Source organism: Penaeus vannamei, chromosome 43 (assembly GCF_042767895.1).
Source record: "Penaeus vannamei isolate JL-2024 chromosome 43, ASM4276789v1, whole genome shotgun sequence".
In the NCBI taxonomy this organism is placed as follows: Eukaryota; Metazoa; Arthropoda; class Malacostraca; order Decapoda; family Penaeidae; genus Penaeus; species Penaeus vannamei.
The window spans coordinates 9,283,778-9,307,496 of record NC_091591.1 but is presented as its reverse complement, the minus strand read 5'-3'; the positions used below and the strand labels follow the sequence as shown (position 1 = coordinate 9,307,496).

Genomic DNA, 23,719 nt, shown 5'->3' with positions numbered 1-23,719 from the left:
TATAAGATCGTTATTGGCCATGGTAAGACTGGCATACGTGGGGAAGAGAAATGGTTCATCCTACAGGATCCCCATGAGGCGTAAGGACTAGACATTTAAACGGGAATAACATGCCATCGCATCCTGTGTCCATGCAGGACTGACCCAAAAGCAAGATGTGCTTTTTTAAATAGGACCCCTGCTCTTCTAAATCTATGGTTAATGGTTAAATGCGAAATAAATGTGTTAGACATCTAACGTCATACAGCACTATAGGAAAGTATAGTAAAGGGTGATGTCAGGTGATACTTCTAAATATATGTCCATGTCATTAATATTGAATCACTGTTGTAAATATTAAGTACTCTTCATAACAAAAATTTATATTATGGTTTCTAACGAATGTTTTATGCTGTAATTTTATTTTTTTACAAATGGGTACTGATCTAGCTGCAAAGACGTGGCAAAATAGGGCACTTTCCACACTGATGACAGACGTATTATTGCAGTTTAACATATCAAAGTCAGGTGAGAGTCATTTCCAGAATCTTCATCACAAAGTGGTGCTCCAGACTTCAATGACTATAAAATGGCATTACAAAAACTCATTATTCCAACAAAGTTTATTGACAAGACCATCTGACAGAGGAACGGGGAGCCATTGAATATGAGAATAACTAATACAGCTACTTGGGCTGAATGTTCAGTGTTCCAACCTCAAATGATGTTTCTTCTCAGAAGACGAAAACAAAGTAAAAGGATTGAGCAGCTATACAACTTTGTCATTTCAGTACCATCCTTATGCCGCTTTCATGCCTAAAAACTGAAACCCTGTGAAGAATAGGACAAGCTATCACAATTTTATATTTGTAGTTAGGCTTGCTGTACATACGTATATATATAGTTTTCTAGTCAAGCTACATATTTACTTGGCATTAATTGCTAGCTTTATTTTTACATATTCACCTTCTTACACTGCCTCTTAATATGAACCCAATATGCACTGGCTTTTTAAATTCCTGTTTTCAGGAAAACCTACCGAAATGAACTCAGCAATCTCCTTTAATGAATTCTGCAACATGTACAAGTAGACAATGTCACTGTGCTATGAGCTACAGAGATGCTTTAGAATTATTCCATCTTGCGACAGATAAAAATAACCTTTACAAGTTTAAAAAGTTAATGTACATTAGCAAGCAAAAACCAAGTTCATTTGTTTTTTAATACCACCCCTGAGTTTCTACTATTTCAAACTAAATTAAAATACCTAAAAAGCAGTATTACATTAATTGTTATAAACATCTTGATTTTTGACCACTGAACACCACTGAAGGTTGTCATTGAGGCTGTTTCGTAGGCACTTTTTCTAGGCAGGTTTTATTGACGACTGATTTGAGAACCGTGAAATAAAATGAGGCAGGTGAGTAATGGTATTTCTTAAGTGGATATTCATGATGAAGGAACTTTTATGTTGCACTTTCTGGAATTTCATATTTATTCGGTGACATTGCTTGCTACAACTGGCATATCAGAATGAAAATACAGGCAGATATTTATTTTTTGTATCTTTTTTTTAACAGAAAATATCAAGACAATATTTTTTGGTTAAGTCCATAATAAAGAAGCAATTTTAATGATTTGCCAACCCTATTTTTTTACATGGTACAAAAAGATGTTGAGGAGTATAAACTGCAGCATAAGTTGCATCAATTTTCATCATAATGCAATATTTTAAAAACACGGAATACAAGTTTAGTAAATATAATAAGCATATGATGTGGCAGGGTAAATACAAGAACCTGTCGAGTTTTTACTAGGATTCATACACTAAGCAATTGTGACACTTTTCATTTTCTGAAGTCAAGGTACAGTGTATATTGGACATACCTTTCATTAAACTCCTAGTTCCTACAGGAGAAATTTTAAACCTAACTCTATTGTTCATTTATCATCATGAAGAACATGGAATACTTTCAAAATAATTAAATTTTGTTCCTGTACAGAGAACTTATTCAAAAATGGACACATACATCTTCCCTCTACAGACTGCTATGACACTTCATTTTTTCTTCAATCCCGCTTCACTACGGCTCTCCCTTTACTGATTAAATGGCATCCACATTCGTCCCCCTGTGCAGACATCTCAAATAAGACTTGAAAAAAAAAGAAAAAAAAGAAAGAAAAAAGGAAAGAGAGAAAGAAAGAAAGAAAGAAAGAAAAAAAAAAAGGCTTTCAGTTACATTATTAAAGGGTTAATAGTGACTTTCGCACTGCCTGAACATCTCTGAAGGGCAGAGCAAGGCGAGGGTCTTCCAGCCCTTCACCGACCTAAGGCGTTTTACCCCTCCACTTTCTATCAAGTTAAAATTTACAGCGGTCGTTCCTCCTGATCACATAACAGAGTTCGTGATCACTTGATTTAGTTACTTTCCTTTACTTCCTAGACGAGTTAAACTTTACTCTTTTTAGTTTCCTCAAGCTATGTATATATTGCTTTCTTGTAAAACTGCTGCAAATGTGGCTAATATAAAGTCCACCATTACTCAAGAGTTTTTGCTGCATTTGCAATACAAAATGCATCATGCCAACAGTAGTCAAGAAAGAGTTTTAAAGACACGATTGAGACCATGGACAAGCACACACAAAAATGAATGTGATAGGGAGTTACTCAACACTTTCTATCTTGCTTTCCTTTGCATACTTTCCATTCAACTTTCACAGGTCATTGCTGATTTTTCACACAAATCCTGGATTTGCAATTCTAATTACCTTTTCAATTGTATTTTTTTTTTCCATTCTCCAATAAACTTGCCTTTCACGATAATGCCTTTTCTGGGCCACAGATTGTACTCAGGTTTTCTGTAGTGTTGTAGTTATATCCAACAACAGTCATCACTATAATAATGATGATGATGATGTCTATCATTGCCACAACAACAATCACCACTGTCTTCTTCATCATCATCATAGCTATCAATAACCATAAAAAAGTAATGATAATAAAAAAGAATAAATGGGAACCAATTTCAAATTTTACACAATGAAGAAATCTACAAAAAAATATAAAAGACGAAGATGAAAACATTAATAGTAGTAGAATGACACAAACAAATTCATTATATAAAAACTAGTAATAGTATTAGTACTAGTAATAGTAATAATAATAAAATAATTAATAATCATAATAATTACAACAAAATTAACAATAATAATAACCACAATAAAAAAACATCGATGGCAACCATGAAAAGGAAAACCCAAACTGAGCAGGAAAGAAAATGAGCAAACACAAAGGAAATATTCCTCACCTATACTCTGTATCAAAGAACCTGAAACATTCCTCACACTCAATGAACTGAGGATTTTATACACATTGCGTGATCGTGTGATGCTCTTCCCATGTCACAAAATGAATTCTAGACTCCTCTGCCAATGGCAAATCTCTAGCAAGGTGGGTACTTCACAGAAACATTGCATTGTTACACAAGTTGAATCACTTCTTTTTTCCCTTGTGTTTGTATGAAATGTCAGAACACTGGATTCCATTTTTCATTCACTTTTTCCACTTTTACTTATGTACAGTTGCAAATGCTAATGCTGTTTCACTGGTATATTCGACTACCATTTTCCTCAAGTGGGAGAGCATATTCTTGAAGATGTAGAGCTGCAATTTAGCTCTGAACGATCTAACACGTTTAATATCAATTCAAATTCTGTGATGCACAGTTAATATCACATATACAGTCTGCTTCCCAACTCCTGCCGTCGAGTACAATGCCTCGTGAAGTTCTAGTGAAATACAAATATCACAAAGTTCCCAGCTGTTCCATGGTCTTGCTTATGCAATGTAGTTATACGTATTGGGGTTATCTTTATCTCGTTCCATGTAATCACGGTCAATGAGGGACTCTATCCTCTTCTTCAAATCTGCTGGCTGCAAACAAGAATATAGTGAGGTTAACAGACAATGCAAAGGCAAATGGTGATGGGCTTTCAGTTATGATGAATAATACTGTAGACTTTTCAAAACAATTATTCAACGTCTTACTTTACTCAAAGACATGTTACTGATAAGGATTCCATGGGGTAGCAAGATTAACATATATATACTGTATGAGACTTATAAATAAAATCAAAATATTATTTAGAATTATTAATACATCAGGGAGTGAAGAAATAATAATGAAATGAGATGGAACCTCTACTGTATATATATTTTTGTAGAGATTAATAAATAAACATTATACATTTTAGCCAGAAAAGGGGAAAAAAAATTCAGCATGACACACAAGAAATCTTTGCCTAACAAGAAGGGAAAGAAGCAAAAACGGGTACTGAAAAACATACCTTGACAGGGAATTTAAGCTGATTATAAAGTTCAGTGATGAGCAAGTTGTGGGGCAGGACTTTCCTCATCTTCATAATCCTTACAATTGCTGCATCAATCTGGTACTGGCGGTCCTGGAATACTCTCTCTTCGGTCTGCTGCTGCTCTTCACTCTGGGGTGGGCCAGGAATTTTTTTTTAAATATGAAATAGCAGCTGCATATAACATCATCTGAATGTTGTGCAAAAAATGTGTATCCTTTACCTCCAAATGGCATGTAGTCATGTCATGCCAAGAATGGCTGTCTCTCCAGCAACATGTACACTGGCCAGAGTTTTTAATCTTTACATCAAACAGACTTTGGTGGCTGGATACTTTTGCAGGACATTCAAAAATAATGTAATGGATTCACTTGAAATCATATCATCATCAGAACTATGTATCTAATCTCCTGCCTTTACTACATAGTTAAGTGCAGTTCCATTTTACATTCTAAATACTGACAACAAAAGACTTCAAAAATGTAAAAAAAATAAAAAACAAAAACAAAATTAATTAAAGCCAAAGCACAGCTGGCTCCATGCTTTCTTCCCTAAAAATTTCACAAGAAAATCTTCTTACTTACCGTTTCCTTCATTTGGATCTGATTAATTCTGATACGGAAAAGCTGGTTAGTGAAATCCTTGTTATAGAAGAATTTATCATCATCATTGACATCTTTGCTACGTGGCATCTTTTGCAGGACTCTCGCTTTGCCACAAGCCAAGGACTGTAAAGTTCGGCGGAGCTCCCCATCCTGAAACAATTGACCATTTATAGAATATGACCATACCAATAGGTTAAAATAAACTCATATTTTAACCTAATAAGGATAGGCAACTTTTTTTGGGGGTGAAGTGTGATGTGGACAAGTGTACAACAGTGACATACCCTCTGATGCTGGACCACTGTCTGGCTTGCTGTCAAGAGTGAAAAACATCATCCCATATACTTAGAAAGTACTCATGACATGATCAGTTATCACCCAGCATCCAGGACTTTCCACCATAACATGCCATAATGTTAAATGTGCCCCCTGGGTCAAGCAAACCATACTGAATTTTACACCATACAAGCACAATACTACACAGTGCATTTGCCTGGTTTAATGTGTCCTACCTCAATATTGGTTCCACTACTGATGTCAGCGAGTGATAGACTGTCGGCATCATTAAACAAGAGCAGCACTAGAGCTTGGAAGAGTGATACTTGTAGCTCCTTACTTCCCAGTGGAAATGCTGCTTTCAATACACAGTGTCCGAGGGTCGGTTGCCACTAAAAGATAAAGTGGATATGAAATAAATAAAATGATTCAGCACCTGGGATATCAAGTAAGCAAAATTCAAGCAATTACATCAAGTAGTAAATCTTAAGATAGGCATATTATATATATATTTGATTTCCCTCAAGAATATCACATATTTTCACTGCTATACTCTAGAACAATGGAAAGATTGCATGTATGATGCCATTTCATTACAGATGAAAAACTTAAAATTCACACAAATCTTGTAGATATTTAAATGACAATATCATGTTAATGCATGAATATATGTAAAAATAAGATAAGGAACAAAAATGTAGATAAGCAAAGCATAGCAACAAAGGAAAATGAAATATGAAAGAAAATTTGAACTATGGAAAATATTCAATATCATATCTAACAGTGGTCTAACAATATAACTTTATAATGGTAAGAACTAATCAAGTGCACCTGAAGGAAATCTGTTCTTAACTTACCTGTAGTTTCCTATTACTATGCTTGGCCAAATAAAACTTTGTGAAGATTTGCTGATACTTGACCATTTCTGATGGTAGGTTGACCTCCATCACAGGATAGTTTGGCCAGTAACCCATTGTTAATATATTTACATTAAGTTCCATTGATGTGCCTCCCAGATGTGAATTCTGCAAATGAGATTGAAAATAAATACATATATATGTATCATGACTAACTACACAAAAAACAAATAGTGTTTTCCCCTCTCCATCATTTAGAGCACTGTACAAACTGTTTATGAACAGTTACTCAAACATTTTATATACTGATTAAAAATGTCCTTCATAAACATAAAGAACAATCACTACTGAACCACATCAAGATCAAAAGCTACTCGAAAACTCCATGATGAAATCTGCCATCTTATGAAATTTGCTTGAGTCTATTACACTGCCAACAAAATGAAATGCTGATCACACGTTTCCCTTACCTGTTTGAAGGCTAACATGATGTCTTTAGAGAGCTCCATATCCTTGAACATGCCTTCAAGTTTGCTTGTGAATCCAGGACCACACTCCTGCTTCAGTTTGCTTAACATACTCTTCTCTGCATCCACGCTAGCTGATTTTCCTACAAGCAGTCTCTTTGCCAGATCCTGTCAATGAGATGTGATAACCATGCAGCCCTTTAAATATGGGGGAAACAAAAATGTGCCCTCTAGGATCCACAAAGAATCCAGAGGGATTTGCTGGTTCTATACTTTCACTGGACACATCTTTTCTAAACAATTGAACTGAAATATCCCTTGACCATTAGGATAATCCCTGTCTAGTGTTGGTTGGTTGTTTTCAAGCAAAGAAAGCAATATGAAATATTTAATAAATTGTATTTTGATCTCCTTCAAACATTTCATATTAGATTCTGGAGAAGAATGGGTAATTCAACAATAAAGGCAAAATAGGCGGAAGAAGTGGAAGGTGGTAGGTATAAGGATGAGGGAGCAAGAGGAGGATGAGGATAAGGAGGTAGCAAAAGGAGGATGAGGAGGAGGTAGCAAGAAGAGGATGAAGATGAGGAGGATGAGGATGAGGTGGGAACAAGAGGATGATGAGGATGAGGAGGGGCAAGAGGATGATGAGGATGAGGTGGGAACAAGAGGATGATGATGATGAGGACAGAGCAAGAGGATGATGATGATGAGGACAGAGCAAGAGGAGGATGAGGATGAGGTGGGAACAAGAGGAGGATGAGAGTGAGGATGGAGCAAGAGGAGGATGAGGATGAGGTGGGAACAAGAGGAGGATGAGGATGAGGAGGGGGCAAGAGGTGGGAGCAAGAGGAGGATGAGGAAGGGGCAAGAGGAAGAGGAGGAGGAAGACGAGGAGGGAGCAAGAGGAAGAAGAAGAGGAGGAGGAGGAGGAGGGAGCAAGAGGAAGAAAAAGAGGAGGAGGAGGGAGCAAGAGGAAGAAAAAGAGGAGGAGGAGGGAGCAAGAGCAAGAAAAAGAAGAGGAGGAGGAGGAGGATGGAGCAAGAGGAAGAAAAAGAAGAGGAGGAGGAGGAGGCAGAGGAGGATGGAGAGAGAGGAAGAAGAGGAGGCGGAGGAGGATGGAGCAAGAGGAAGAAGAGGAGGAGGATGGAGCAAGAAGAGGAGGAGGAGGAGGAGGAGAGAACAAGAGGAAGAAGAGGAGGAGGAGGAGGAGGGAGCATGAGAAAGAAGGAGGAGAACAAAGAGGAGGGAGGAAAAAAACAAACCTTTTTGTAGAATGCCTCAAAGACATCCTTTCCATGAATAAACCTGAAGAGGACCATAATCTTGTCTAGGAGTCTCTCCAGCTCATCCTCTGTTGCTTCCTTATTACCAGCTCTGAGCTTGCCATCCACAAATTTAGCTGCAAAGAAAAAATATTGGTTTCATGCCATCTACAAAAGAACTGTATATCAAAAAGATTACTCTGGAGATATGCCTTATAAACACATTTATCCAATATTTTGTCATCAAATTGTTGAATTTTGTGAGAAAATTCAATGTTATACATAGTAACACAATTATCCCATGATATATAATCTTGTTACACTGCAAATTGTGACTCATTTAATCATAATACCAAAATAACTTGTAATGTACAAAAACTATGAGAGAATGAACACCCCATGATAACAAAACAGGTTATGAGCAACATTTTTATGTGAATATTTTTTTCCCTTTGTAATTACAACCTTTTTATGTACTTGAAATGATAACAAGCACTAAAAGCTAGAAAAAAAGAACCCAGACATTTTGCCAAACGACTATTTATCAAAATAAGACATTCAAACCTAAACAATACACAACAGACAGGATTACGAAGAAAAACATATACAACATAATCTCACCTATTAATTCTGCAGGTTTATTTAATCTCTGGTTTATGAAGTGTTCAAAGGCTTCTTTCAGAGCCAACACAAACTTATCTGATGAGCTGAAGCATTCGCTAACAATACCATCCATTTTATCCTTGAAGTCTAGGAGCTCCTGTACCATTCCCTTGTCCTTTTCTGGGTTGATCACTATTGTCTTTCCAAATGACTGGAAAAAGCAAGGATATTTTGTGAACAGGAGCTGAACAAGGTTTGGTACAAAAAATACTGGAAAATAAATTCAGGCAAAAACATATGCAAATGCTGCTCAATGGATCAGAGGTGGTGTGAGAGAGAATTAACATGAAAAAACTCCTCTATGATAGAGTTAACCCTTTATCGGGCAAGTGACTATATATGATCACTTAAATACATGTATGTATATGAGGTAATTAAGATGTGTGCCCGGTAAAGGGTTAATACAATAACTTATCTCTATATATGTAAAATGTAAGGCAGCTTCTGCAAATCACAAGTAAGCACAAAATGAACAGATACAAAATGCAATAAATATTTTGCCAAATATCATACTATTTCATATCATCACCTTTTCTATCTAACTTTCCATGAAATACAAACTTTAAGAAGTTTCAGATTCCTAGCTTGTTTACATCCATAGGGGCTGCTGTGGTACAACATAAACAAGCACAAATTGGGACCAACAGGTTCTTCCATTGAAGAGGGTCTGAACCCTGCTATGGCCTGAGGTTAGGAAGGCATCCATTTAAGGTTATATTCTACCTACCCCATAAAAAGTAATTTGAAAGAAGACATTGTCCTACCTCTTGCATGCTAGGTAATTTATGACATAGAACTAATCACTACATCTAATCCCTGCCTTCCACTTCCATATTCAAATCTGATATCATTTAGAGACAGCTTTTTGAAAACTATAATTTAAGGTATTCTTATTTTCTAAAAGAAGCTACCAATGAAGAATATATTTTTCGTAATCAATATTATTTAGAAATAATAAAATGGCACAAAATTGAAAAAAAAAAAAAATAATAATAATAATAAAATAATAGAAGAAACCATTTTCTAAAAATTATATAAACACTTCCATGTTATATTTACAACAACAATATAAAAATCCCATATGAAAATAAGCCAAATAATGGTAAAGGAAGAACAAAAATATTAACTGGAGTTGAGGTTACACAAGATCATGACTGACCACATAAGAAGGTCAAGGTCATAAGTTCATTTTACATTTTCATTCAATGTGGTCAGGTCAATCACTAAGGCAATGAATGAGGACAACTGACCAGAGGTATGGGATACCAATCCATACTCTGAGTAGTCACATATGCTTTCAGGTACTTTTATTTTCAACCCTGACACTGAAAAACTGCAAAATGTAAAATTATGCCAGCTACCAAGGAAAGGTTCATAAAGGTAGTACTTAATGACTGGCATTTACAATTTCAACAATACAATGGCAATTTACCTTAATATACGCATTGAAGTGTGTACAAAGGTCTTCTAATCCTCCCTTAATCCTTGCAAAGAGGTTATACAGGAGTGTGAGGTCGTGTCGTCGATTCTGATCTAGCAGGGAATCTAAACCTTTCTGTAGAAGGTGTGTCTTGTGCTCACTCAAGAGCTGCTTCTCCACACAGTATATCAACTGTCGTCTGCAGAAATAACAAATATTTCAGTATTTGAGGAAGAAATGGAGAGGCACATAGAGAGAGAGAGAGAGAAATGCACCAAAGGGAAGATGAGAAAAAAATGAAAAAAAGTTGAGTGTTAAGAGGGAGTGAGAGGATAGGCTGATAAGTCAATCAGAAAAGAAAATTTATTTGACCAAAATACTGCATTAAGAGGCAGGACTAAAACATTTGAGCATGGGTATAATTGACCTTCAAATCACTGGTATTACTCAACAATGTAACCAAAACTTACATCTTGAAATACTGTAATAATACTTACTTAGTTGACATGTCTAGGTAGTGAAGAACTCTATTGTTTTCCTCTGTTAGTCGCTTATCAACATGCAGAAGGTACTGGGGAACATCGCGGTCTTGCATGAGACGCTGACCCTCTCGTAAGTATAGCTGTTCTGTTGCAACCAAAAATCTGTAAAGATAGAAAATAAAATATATTAAGCAGAAGAATTCATTTCCTTAGCCAAATTGTCCAAAGTGTGAAGAACCCCCCCCCCCCCAAAAAAAAAAACAATATAACAAACTGCTAAAAAATTACATATATCATCTTCCTCTGTATGAACACCAGACACTAATTGCTTAAATGTCTGTATATTAGTCAAACCTTTCATTTATTATTATTTTTTTTTTCAAACAACAAATCAGCTAGTGTAAATAAGTCATCTGAATCTTATAAACTGTGATAACCTTTTCCATCAAGGGGATACATCATTCACAAAGTTAACATCTTCATCAATGTTCTACAAATATGAAAGACAAGTATACATTTCCTTTTGGGGGGCAATTGTACAGCTGGTTAATGTTCACTTGTGAGATATAACTTACGTATTTAGCAAACCATTCTGTAGACAACAGAACTAAATCATAAATTCAATGTGACACTTATAAGGCAAATACCACCTCACATTTTCTCCCACATGGATCATATAAAGCTAGATGAATAATCTATTACACAGAAAAACAAACAAAAAACAAAACAAAACAAATCAGTACTATCACTATGAAGAACAAAAAAGTAATAATAAAGTAGAGGAAGTGCTATCATTCACCAGACATCAAATTCTTAAAGACAGGGGTACTCACTTATTCTCAAACACTTTGTGGTAGATTTGTAGTGATGACAACATCCTTAACAGTGATTTGACAAGAGATCTGTCAATGGTCTCCCCAGATCGTTCTTTCTCAATCATCATGAGTAAACCATCCACACATCGATTTTCTACTACCACTTCTTCCAGTATATTTTGTCGAAACAATTCTAGTCCCATATCCCTGTAAATGAAAATAAAATGAAATGAATATATGGGTGCGGAAGAAGGAGATGGGGAGGAAAAAAAAGTTGGGAGGGAAGAGGTAGATCTGAAAAGGGAGACAAGGAAAAGGAAGGAAGGAATGTAGGGAGAGGGCAAGAGAGTAAAAAGGGTGAGAGAGAAGGATGGAAAAAGGACATGTAATTAGTCAATCAGAAAATATTTCTGAGGGCTTGTCTGAATAAACAATTTGATCATATACTCAAATGAAAGGCTTACCATATGGAGGAAACCTGAGCGTTCTGCAAGACATATCCTCGGTCCAATGCCAAGAAGATATTACACACCATCTTCATCTGGTGACAATGGTGTGTCCAACAGTCATTCAGCTGCCTTAAAAATGTCAACCGGTCACTTGTCCCACTCAGGAATTGGTTCAACCGGGATTTTATATGCTTCTCTGTAAGATCTGCAAGAAACCATTTGCATGTCACTCAATCATGAGCTGGGTGAAAATTTCTGTGCGTCAAGAACTGTCCCATATTAATAAACAAGGTATTCTACAAGGCACTGGATACATAGCCATGATGTAATAACTCATTCCATGCATAAAAAGTAAAGGATGAAAAAACTTTATTGTGACAAATATGAGAATGAATGACTTAACATGGCAATTTTAATGCACTACTGATGAGGATCTTATACAACTGCAGCACTTGTATCTCTTGTACTGTAATATAACTATCTTTTTTTTTTTTTTTCCCTAAAATTTTATACATATAAAACTGATTGGTAAATTTACTTCTTATTAACACTTATTAGAAAGCCACCTGTCATTCATCGAAAAACAAACAGAACACAACTAACAAATAGCAGAATTTGCAATGGTTGTGGTGGACCAAGTTGCAGAATGCACTGGATGATGACATACATTGTGAAATAGGGTCATCAGAAAGAGCTCATCTTACTTTAATTGTAGCGACATTGTTTGGTGTCACTTTTAGATACATGCTCTTAAAGCGAAGGGCAACATTCAATGTTTTAAATATCTATCTATGAAATAGAGCTACAAGCTCTAATGTTGTGCTAGAAGTACTGAAAGAGCCAAGCCAACATCTCTGCTATTAACCAATTTTTAACACACTTAAAACTTTCAATTAAATATGAAGTCACTGATAAGTCTGACTTTCTGCTAACATAAAAAATAACAATAAGTGTATAAGTGTAAGCATTTTCTTCACTTAGTATTACTCACATAATATGAACAATTCAAGTAAAAGATACAATCATACATCATGCCATGAAACAGATATATACTTGGCAGCAAAATCTATGAAACAGATATAAACTTGGCAGCATAGGCTTAACATCTCATTGATGAAACTACTTAATCATGTCATATCTTTATTGCCCTAAAGGAAGGAAGGAAAGAGAACAAAAAAACATATCTAAAGCAGAGACATACAAGAAATCACCAATAGATAATACATCTAGCAGAGCCAGTACACCAAAAAAGCCAAAGACCTACCTCTAAGATCGGTATAAAGTAAGGCTGGAGGCCTTTCTGTGATTAAGTTATCTACATATCGGTACAAGTCCTCTTGGGTAAGGTTGTCTCGTAGCTTTCTCGACTCCTGTATGGCTACTACTGCTTCTCTTAGAAACCGCCATGACTCAGCAATATGATCAATGGCAGGTTGGTTGTGCACTGGAAGGAAATATATTTGAAAATTAATCAAAGAAAAAGATAGAAAAAAAGGCATCTAACTTGGGCAAAGACACACCTCAAGATCTATTCATAAATTTTTAATTATCCTACTTAACAAACCAACAAGCTAGCCAACACTACCAAAACCCACAAAAACAATGAACATGAATAGCCACTGAACAAACAAATTACACACATATGCAAAGGGGACTATTTATCATATATGTAAATCTAGATATATATAGATACATGTAGATATTTTTAGATATATACATATTTATATATGTAAACATATATAGGAATCTCTCTCTCTCTCTCTCTCTCTCTCTCTCTCTCTCTCTCTCTCTCTCTCTCTCTCTCTCTCTTCTCTCTCTCTCTCTCTCTCTCTCTCTCTCACACACACACACACACACACGCACGCACACACACACGCACACACACACGCACACAGAGAGAGAGAGAGAGAGAGAGAGAGAGAGAGAGAGAGAGAGAGAGAGAGAGAGAGAGAGAGAGAGAGAGAGAGAGAGAGAGAGAGAGAGAGAGAGAGAGAGAGAGAGAGAATCATAATTTATGATCACCCCTGTATCAGCACTGCATAATGTCCGTTGCTGCTGCATTCCACAGTCAACACAAAAACACACATGGTTTGATATGTACCTTCTGATAGAAATAAATAAAGAGAAGGTAAAAGATGGAAGCAAAGAAAGAGACAAACAGACAAGGGATGCGACATAAATTATTATTGGTGAAGCTTACTGATGAATATTGATGATACTGAATACCAGTGAGTTTGTGTGGGAGCAGCAAAATCAACTGTTTACTTGCTTTTAAGTGTATTTTGTCTATCTTGTTAACAATAATGGCTATCCCTCTTACCAAATGCAAATTAGGCCAAGTGGAGAAAGAAGAAAGAAAAGAAAAGAGAGAAAATAAAAATAAAATAAAATAAATAAAAGAAGAAAGGAGAAGAGAAAAAAGAAGGAAAAGTTGAGTACCCTAAAATCCAACTGACCTTAAATATTTTGATCTTTAACTAATTTTGAACCAGTCTGCATGTAAGATATTCATTTCATTTTGAAATGAAAGACATTTGTCAATGCATTCCAACAAAAAACAAGAAACTCACTATTTTATTGAAATAACTTATCTGAGGAACAAGCATAAAGGAAAAGCAAAAAAGACAAGAAATTGAAACTAACTTCTATCTCTAAACATAATCAAATAAATATGCAGAACTACCTAGTAACTACATATTACCTTGTTTCTGGAACCTTAGTTACCTCTCCCAATGTTTATTTATTTATCCATCATCATCATCATCATCATCATCATAATTTTCAGTTCATCTCTTTCTCAACATTTTATAAAAATGTTGATGTTGCAAGTTCCATTAATATACAGTAGTCTAATAATCTTAGTTGTTTCTTTTGAGAATGCATGTCCATGTAAACAAAAATGCATATGAAACAAAATTTTCACTTTGGAATATAAAATGGCTAGTTTATTGAAAATAATTTTGGAATATAAAGTGATTTTAGTGATCTTGATGGGTATAATATTTTACAGCTAATGTTTATCAAATATTAAGCAATATATATGTGATTTTTTTCAGTAGGCATTTTCACAAACTTTCAACAAGAATGACTAATAATTTGTTATTGTCAGTTGATAAGATTTGCAAATGATTTCATAGAAAGTATCAATTGTTTAAAATATTCAAACTCATATGAAATTTCTAAATGTCTCCCTGACCCTTTACAAATATTCATAACAACAATGCATGTATTTATCATAACATATAGTGACAAGGCACACAACCCTGACCAATGACTTGGGGATTTAACCCTTTGAGAGACTGTATTAAGTTGTGTCACTAATACCCTTAGATGATGCTGAGTTGCAAAAGGAGGTCGTGGAGGGGGGGGGGGGGAGATTGGTTATTAGTTATGTCAGGTGCGTCTTAAGAGGATAAGGGAAAGTCTCTTAACTATTGGTCTCTCTATCCATACCCCCACCCCCAGTCTCTGTCTGTCTGTCTGTCTGTCTGTCTCTGTCCCTCCCTCTCTCTCTCTACCTCTACCTCTCTCTGTCCCTGCCCCTGCCTCTGTCTCTGTTCCTGCCCCTGTCTCTCTCTCTCTGTCCCTGTCCCTGTCTCTCTCTCTCTCTCTCTCTCTATCCCTGTCCCTGTCTTACTCTCTCTATCCTTGTCCATGTCTCTCTCTCTCTCTGTCACTGTCACTGTCCCTGTCTCTCTCTCTCTCTCTCTCTGTCCCTGTCCCTGTCTCTCTCTCTCTGTCCCTGTCCCTGTCCCTGTCTCTCTCTCTCTGTCCCTGTCCCTGTCTCTCTCTCTGTCCCTGTCCCTGTCCCTGTCTCTCTCTCTGTCCCTGTCCCTGTCTCTCTCTCTGTCCCTCTCTCTCTCTCTCTCTCTCTGTCCCTGTCTGTCTGTCTGTCTCTGTCCCTGCCCCTGTCTCTCTCTCTCTCTGTCCTCCTCTTCTCTCTCTCCTGTCCCTGCCCCCTGCCCCTGCCTGTCTCTCTCTCTCTCTCTCTCTCTCTCTCTCTCTCTCTCTCTCTCTCTCTCTCTCTCTCTCTCTCTCACTCTGTCTCTCTCTATCTATCTCTCTCTGTCTGTCCCTGTCCCTGTCTCTCTCTCTCTCTCTCTGATCCTGTCCCTGTCCCTGTCCCTGTCCCTCTCTCTCTCTGTCCCCGCTCCTGTCTCTCTCTCTCTCTGTCCCTGCCCCTGTCTCTCTCTCTCTCTGTCCCTGCCCCTGTCTCTCTCTCTCTCTCTGTCCCTGCCCCTGTCTCTCTCTCTCTCTGTCCCTGCCCCTGTCTCTCTCTCCTCTCTGTCCCTGCCCCTGTCTCTCTCTCTCTCTGTCCCTGCCCCTGTCTCTCTCTCTCTCTGTCCCTGCCCCTGTCTCTCTCTCTCTCTGTCCCTGCCCCTGTCTCTCTATCTCTGTCCCTGCCCCTGTCTCTCTATCTCTGTCCCTGCCCCTGTCTCTCTATCTCTGTCCCTGCCCCTGTCTCTCTATCTCTGTCCCTGCCCCTGTCTCTCTATCTCTGTCCCTGCCCCTGTCTCTCTATCTCTGTCCCTGCCCCTGTCTCTCTATCTCTGTCCCTGCCCCTGTCTCTCTATCTCTGTCCCTGCCCCTGTCTCTCTTATCTCTGTCCCTGCCCCTGTCTCTCTATCTCTGTCCCTGCCCCTGTCTCTCTATCTCTGTCCCTGCCCCTGTCTCTCTATCTCTGTCCCTGCCCCTGTCTCTCTATCTCTGTCCCTGCCCCTGTCTCTATCTCTGTCCCTGCCCCTGTCTCTCTATCTCTGCCCCTGCCCCTGTCTCTCTATCTCTGTCCCTGCCCCTGTCTCTCTATCTCTGTCCCTGCCCCTGTCTCTCTATCTCTGTCCCTGCCCCTGTCTCTCTATCTCTGTCCCTGCCCCTGTCTCTCTATCTCTGTCCCTGCCCCTGGCTCTCTATCTCTGTCCCTGCCCCAGGCTCTCTATCTCTGTCCCTGCCCCTGGCTCTCTATCTCTGTCCCTGCCCCTGTCTCTCTCTGTCTAGTTGGTTAGAAATATTCTTTATTATTTTTTACAAGAAAAAAATGTTATCCGGTGTCTAGCCCAGGGGTTCTTAGCCATGGGTCCACGAACCCTAAGATGTCTATGGAGGGGTTTCATCAAGAGGACCGTGAGAATCAGACAAAAATTAACACACATATATAAATATAAAATATATTAATATACATATATATATATATATATACATATACATATATATATATATATATATATATATATATATATATATATATATATATATATATATTATCCAAATTCTCTATTTGTATATATTTTTAGCTTGTTAACTTTAAAGAATAAGAAGAATATAAAAAGTAAAAAAAGGTGACAAAATAAATAACTAGATATATAGCAGATATAATTATTCAACATAACCACCATGTAACACAAACTGAGGTTAGTCATATCCTAAGCCTCCTGAGGATAAGGCCTTTCAGCTGGCTTTCAGCTGGGCCTCACAAGCGATATCCTTTAGTGGCTTCCCATGTCCCCTTATGCCTGTTTTCTTCCATCAGTTACATCCAGAAAGAAGAATAGTAATCATAATAATAATAAGAAGAAGAAAAAAATTACTTCCCATTATGGTGCAACAAGATATAATTTGCTAAGTATACTTTCAACTACCCCAGAATTGTTTCTATGCTCTGTGATAAGACAATTTGAATGACAATCACTAGAATTCAAAATGTTATCTAAGGAAATCAGCTGACATTAAAATGTTACTTTACTCTGCATATCTCAACCAAAAGTAGAGAGAGAGAGAGAGAGAGAGAGAGAGAGAGAGAGAGAGAGAGAGAACGAGAGAGCGAGAGAGAGAGAGAGCGAGAGAGAGAGAGAGAGAGATAGCGAGAGAGAGAGAGAGAGACAGGAGAGACAGGAGAGACAGGAGAGACAGGAGAGACAGGAGAGAGAGAGAGAGCGAGAGAGAGAGAGAGAGAGAAAGAAAGAGAGAAAGAGAGAGAGAGAGAGAGAGAGAGAGAGAGAGAGAGAGAGAGAGAGAGAGAGAGAGGGAGAGAGAGAGGGAGAGAGAGAGGGAGAGAGAGAGGGAGAGAGAAAGGGAAAGAGAAAGGGAAAGAGAAAGGGAGAGAGAGAGGGAGAGAGAGAGGGAGAGGGAGAGGGAGAGAGAGGGAGAGGGAGAGGAGAGAGGGGAGAGGGAGAGAGGGGGAGAGGGGGAGAGGGAGGGGGAGAGAGGGGAGAGAGGGAAGAAGGGAGAGGGAGCGGGAGAGGGGGAGAGAGGGAGAGAGGGAGAGGGGGAGAGAAGGAGAGGGAGAGAGGGAGAGAAATCATAATAAATAAATAAAATTTCTCCCCATGGTAAGTCATTTTGACTCTTCCAAGTCATGGAAAAAAAAAAAAAAAAAAAAAAAAAAAAAAAAAAAACCAGCCCCCGATATCTACAAGACAATAGTAAGTCTACTATGAATTCAGGACGAATAAACAACTACATTAAGACACCAACATTGTTAAAGCTCATAATACCAGTAGGCCTACATACTTTCACATGGCTTTGAGTGCCTACATAAAAAAATAATCTAGTAATATGTTCCCCTTCCCTCCCTCCCTCCTCCTCCCTCCCTCCCTCCTCCTCTCCCTCCCTCTCCCTCTCTCCCTCTCTCTCTCTCTCTCTCTCTCTCTCTCTCTCTCTCTCTCTCTCTCTCTCTCTCTCTCACACACACACACACACACACACACACACACACACACACACACACACACACACACACACACACACACACACACACACACACACACACACACTCAAATATTATTTTCAAGTTATTAGGCTGTTTAACTTTTTTGCTTTGGGAGGGCAGGAACAGGTGAAAGCAAGATATTATCAAATGTCACTAGTCTACTGTCAAGAATGTGAGAGAGAGAGTGAGAGAGTGAGAGAGAGAGAGAGAGAGAGAGAGAGAGAGAGAGAGAGAGAGACTGAGAGAGAGAGAGAGAGAGAGAGAGAGAGAGAGAGAGAGAGAGAGAGAGAGAGAGAGAGAGAGAGAGAGAGAGAGAGAGAGAGAGAGAGAGAGAGAGCGAGAGAGAGAGGGAGAGTGAGAGTGGGGGGGGGGGGAAGAGAGAGAGAGTGGGGGGAGGGAGGCAGGGGAAAAGAGAGAGAGAGAGGGGGGGGGGGGGAGGCAGGGGAAAAGAGAGAGAGTGGGAGGGAGAGGGAGCAAAAGGGAGAGAAAGAAAAAGGGAGAGAATGGGTGGGGGAGTGGGGAGAGAGACACAAGGGGGAGGGGGAAGGATGAGGAGGAGGAGCAGACAGGGAGAGGGAGAGAGGGGGAGAGAGAGAGAGAGAGAGAGAGAGAGAGAGAGAGAGAGAGAGAGAGAGAGAGAGAGAGAGAGAGAGAGAGAGAGAGAGAGAGAGAGAGAGAGAGAGAGAGAGAAAAGGGGGGTAGTCAGTAAGTGAATGAATGTCTGTATATACGGAGTTACTTATCTTTTCTTTTTTCTTATGAAGTCTTTTTGACATACAATAAAAATGTAATTTACAATGCACAAATACCTAGGCAAATGGTTGCACTATGACATCATTTGTTAATTCAGTCCACTGCCATGAAATACATACAAGTACTTTTGCCAGCAACAACAAACACAAATACATTTGCAATGTCTGCAATACCAAGCAGCAAATGAATTGGTAAGGATTCATCTCCTCAGTGAGATTTGCATGTTGTTGTAGGTAGAATAGTGGAGTCATTACCACACTCATAGGGATATTATTTTGGGAACCGAACCTGAATCATGGAATTTCAGATATGTCAGAGTGCAGGCATAGAATTATGGCAAATGATTTTGTAACAAAAATTAGTCACAGAAAGAAGTAACCTAGTAACCCATGTGTGTATTATGTAAAAACAAAGAACACAACTAAAAAATTATGATTTAACTCAACCCCTTCTTTAATCACTTTCTCACATTCATACACTTATAAATGGATTACCATGTATGGCTGAACCAATTATCATATCTTTCTGTATTTTGTCTTGCTATCAAAAAAGTAAGTAGTATATTACTGTATAATGGAAAATACAGACAGCAACCACTTTGGAAACTATGGCAAGCACTCTGAAGTAGAAAATTTATGGAAATTGAAGGTGATAAACATTATCTTATCTGCAGCTTTCCATTTGTAAATATAGATAAAAAATAAAGGTCAACCTGTCACTGTAAACTGCATTAGGAAAAAAAGGTCTGTGGTGTTACTTTTGAGATTACTGTAGTCAGCTTTCTATGAAATATTTTTTTATTAATGTAGTATCTATGCTTAAAGTTCAGCATTTAACTATATATAGTTTTAGTCAATGACCTTACTTTATACAATGTCATACACAGCTTGAATAGATGTACTATACGAGATTCGAAGTATAAAACAATCTAAAGAACCACATTAGGCCTAATCCATGCTTTCATTCTCTTCTGCAACACCCACAGCAGATTAGGCTTATATACGTAATCTTTTCTACTTCACTTACTTCAATACTTACACCTGGCATATTATTATTATTATCTTTTTAATACATTGTACAAGAACTTTATCTGTTAAAATGCAACAACACCACATTGCTTCCTTATATTCTAATACAACCCACCCAATCCTGGAAACTGTACAAGAAGGTTGCCAGTGAGTTATTAAATATGAATAGTCCTAAGACATCACCTACACATTAGTGATTCTACTGTGATATCTTGGTTTCACTGTAATTAAAATTATTCTCACCTACCTAAAAGATCTATGGTATGCCTAGTAGAGGTTATGATAAATAAAAAAGTTGTTAAAAATAACATTTCCTGCCCCTCATATATCTAATGGGGGTGGGGGATGAGTAAGGTTACCAATTTGTCAGTAAAGTGGTGCACTATTTGCTTTAATATTACTAATCTTCCAGATACAGTGAAAGGTTCAGTACCATATCCAGTAAGATAAAATATAAAAAGATCAATGGGACAAATAAAATGACTTCTGACACACTGACTAGTGACCATATGTTTGTTTACATTAGCATAGACACCATGCTTATCATCAGCCTTTTACTTTCACATCTGACCTATAGACACTAGCATGGCAGCCATAACTTTCATTGATGAGTATGACTTAGAGCCATCTCCTGACTACATTATTACCCAAGAATCTAATACACCTATCTTCTTATGAACTTTAGAACAAAAGTGAGATTCCATCAAAGAGAGAAACTTGGCTCAAAGCCTCTGATATAAAATTACACAGGGAAGAGAAATTCATGATTATGACATGATTGAGAAACTTCTAGGAACAAAGAAAAGGTCAAGGTCACTTGAGTGATGTGTGTTACATCCTGGTATGGCCTCCATTCCTTGTTCTATCTTAAAACACATAGTTTTCTGATTAATCCCTTCATAAACTATATACTTCCTGGTTGGAGATTTCAACTTTCCAGACACAATGGTCATCAAAAGCCAGTTTCATAACAAAGGTTGCACTTCAGACAAGACAAATATTAGAGCAACAATTCTTCAAAACATGGAACTAAAGAAATACATATAATAAGTGGAAAGAATGGATTGTTTGAATCCTTTTCAGGAAGTACATATAATATTGCTTTTTATATCTTTCTGCACAACTAATTGACACCTGAATTAAGAGGACTTCCATGGCCCAGCCATAACCCAAACTCACTCTTCCAACCAAGCTCATATTATCACAGCTTGAATAAAGATCTCATAAAGATGTATAAACTAAGCTAACAAAGCTAAAATGTAATATTGTCAACTGACATTTCTATGTACTATAACAAAATATATACTAACAAAACACTTTCTTTCCCTTCCTACAAAAATACTAATAAATAAAACACTGTAACCTTGTAAGGATTTCCTGGACATCTACAGTACCTTACAGAAAAATACTTTTATCCCATGTAGTGATTTGGTTAGTGTTTTCTCTTAATTCACTTAAACCTTGATATGGTCTGTGAAGGCCTAAGATCTTTGGGTAACACTGATTAACGTCTGCAACAAGCGACTACCTTGATTTTCGAATCTGAGAGTACTCTGGTAAAAGGCCAACAAATATTAGCCCATATATTCTACCAAGACAGAGGTTATACGACTTCCTTGGCAACATTATCCCAAAAGGAACCAGAACAGGTCTAGTTTGCCAAAATATACATGACAGAAAACTGTTGGTCTTTGCCTGAGCATGCTTGAGGTGCATGGGCTGGGGTGATCACTTGACCTTGTGTGCTACTGTATCTGACATGAGATTGTGTGCTTTCCATCAAAAGATAAAAGCAAAATGCATGAGGCTGTAACAAGAATGCATTTAATGTAATCACGAGAAGAAAATTAAGTAAAAAAAGCCTAGGTGTGTTTGTCTGATTTGCCAAAAACGGACAACCAGAACTTTTCATACATATTTACGTCTCCGTAAGCATGGACTTCCCCTATACAAATCAGTACTTAGCAGAAATTTGAAAATTGACAAATACCAGCAAAACACTACAAGCAACTTTCTCCAAACCTGTGAAATGGCAAATCAAATCCACAGGTTAGTGCTATCTAAATATAACTCGGTTTGTCTTCTACACCTATTTCTCTTTTCAATATTCATTTTGCAGCAAAATGTTAGTAAACAAAATATAATATTGATTTCATATACTCTTCACCATGACCTCACCATTATGATCTAAAACCTACTTTCATTCTTTTAACTGAATTACATAACAAGGTGACCCCAGCACAACATGATGTACTATTGCTTCTGGCACTAAAAGCGAAAATTGTCTGCAACATCGTGGGTGATAGTCCTACTCTACCCTAATGTGCCCTACAGCACCTAATGCAAAAGCACGCAAGCAGGCATTGTGTGGCAGCGGAAAATAACAGCAAAATGGAAAGACAGCAGACGAGGCGAGAGAATTCCTTTGCAGATCTTAATGGTGAGTAAAAGGGCTGACACTGACAGTGGCAGATAAAAGTATGAGAAAAAAAGAAAGAAAAAATAAATAAGAGAGAGAAAAGAAGAGGGAAAAGGACCACCTCTGGCGATCTAACCCATGCCAGAAGCAGGCAGTGTGGCGGGGAGGGTCCCCCCCAAAGGTCCTGTGAGGGGCGAGAGAACACCCCGTGCCTTGGCCCCGAATCACAACCGAGGCACAGAATTACCTTTGAAGTTCTTGATGGCGAGCACCTTCTTCTCGGCGCCCTGCTTCTTGCCGAGGACCGAGGGCTGCTTGCTGACGCCGTTGGGTGCGGCCACGGAGGAAAAGTTTGCCACTTTCTGACTCTCCATGATGTCACTCTGTCGACAGACCTTCTTCTGCAGGTGCGGGCGGTCCGGCGAGCCCGAGGAAAGCCTTTTTCTCTGTCCGTTTGAAACGCTCTCACTGCTCACAAAGGCTGGCGGCGCCCTCGGGGAAGACATCATCCTCCTCTACGTCCTCATAACAGTCTCTTTGGGGACTCTGGCCGCGACTCGAACGTACTACGATCGCCACCCAGGTCATCTGCACGTCCTGCCCACGAAGGTTCCCCGCCAGGTCATGTCTGGAGGCGAAAATCAGGCGCAGACGAAGGACGAAGGCGAAGGAAGGAAGGGAAGATGCAGGGTCCGTGCGAGTCTCGAACGCCGCGTCCGATTCCCCTCCTGCGGGACTTCGCCGAGTGGTCAGCCTCCGAAACCCTGGCGAATGATCCCTTTGCCCTACACCTGTTCGGGTCACACGCCGGCCGGAATTAGCTACGTCGATCCCCGCCTAACCGAGATATTTATATATGTCCGGCGCGATTCAAAAATTAAATCTGCATCGCATGTTCGTCACGGCGATCGAACAAACGGGGACATTCCGTGTGTATGTCTTCTTCAATATGCCTCGATCCTCCTCGTGTGCCTCGTCCGGGTGCCAAGGGAAATATTTCGAGCAAGTATGGCGAGAATCAGAGGCGAATGAAGTGTAAATCACAAGAATGACTAACGACAACTTGATGTTTTCAATTGGCATGTGTGAGGAATAAGGCCAACGAGAGGGAGACTAAGGGCGATCCAAACCCTTATAGTTGACAATAAATGAATTAAGGTTTAGTTC

General features: G+C 38.5%; 1 protein-coding gene across 1 annotated transcript; it reads right to left on the bottom strand.

The window, feature by feature from the left end:
* Positions 1–590: 590 nt before the first annotated feature.
* Positions 591–23,658, bottom strand: Cul4 (cullin 4). Its single transcript, XM_070118949.1, has 14 exons — positions 22,800–23,658; positions 12,911–13,090; positions 11,662–11,851; positions 11,216–11,404; positions 10,398–10,544; positions 9,913–10,099; positions 8,439–8,631; positions 7,818–7,954; positions 6,556–6,720; positions 6,086–6,253; positions 5,465–5,620; positions 4,932–5,102; positions 4,327–4,479; positions 591–3,913 (listed from the first exon to the last, which is right to left on the bottom strand). The coding sequence occupies exons 1-14, from the start codon at positions 23,059–23,061 to the stop codon at positions 3,818–3,820; spliced, it is 2,394 nt and encodes a 797-aa protein (XP_069975050.1). The 5' UTR covers positions 23,062–23,658; the 3' UTR covers positions 591–3,817.
* Positions 23,659–23,719: the final 61 nt, after the last annotated feature.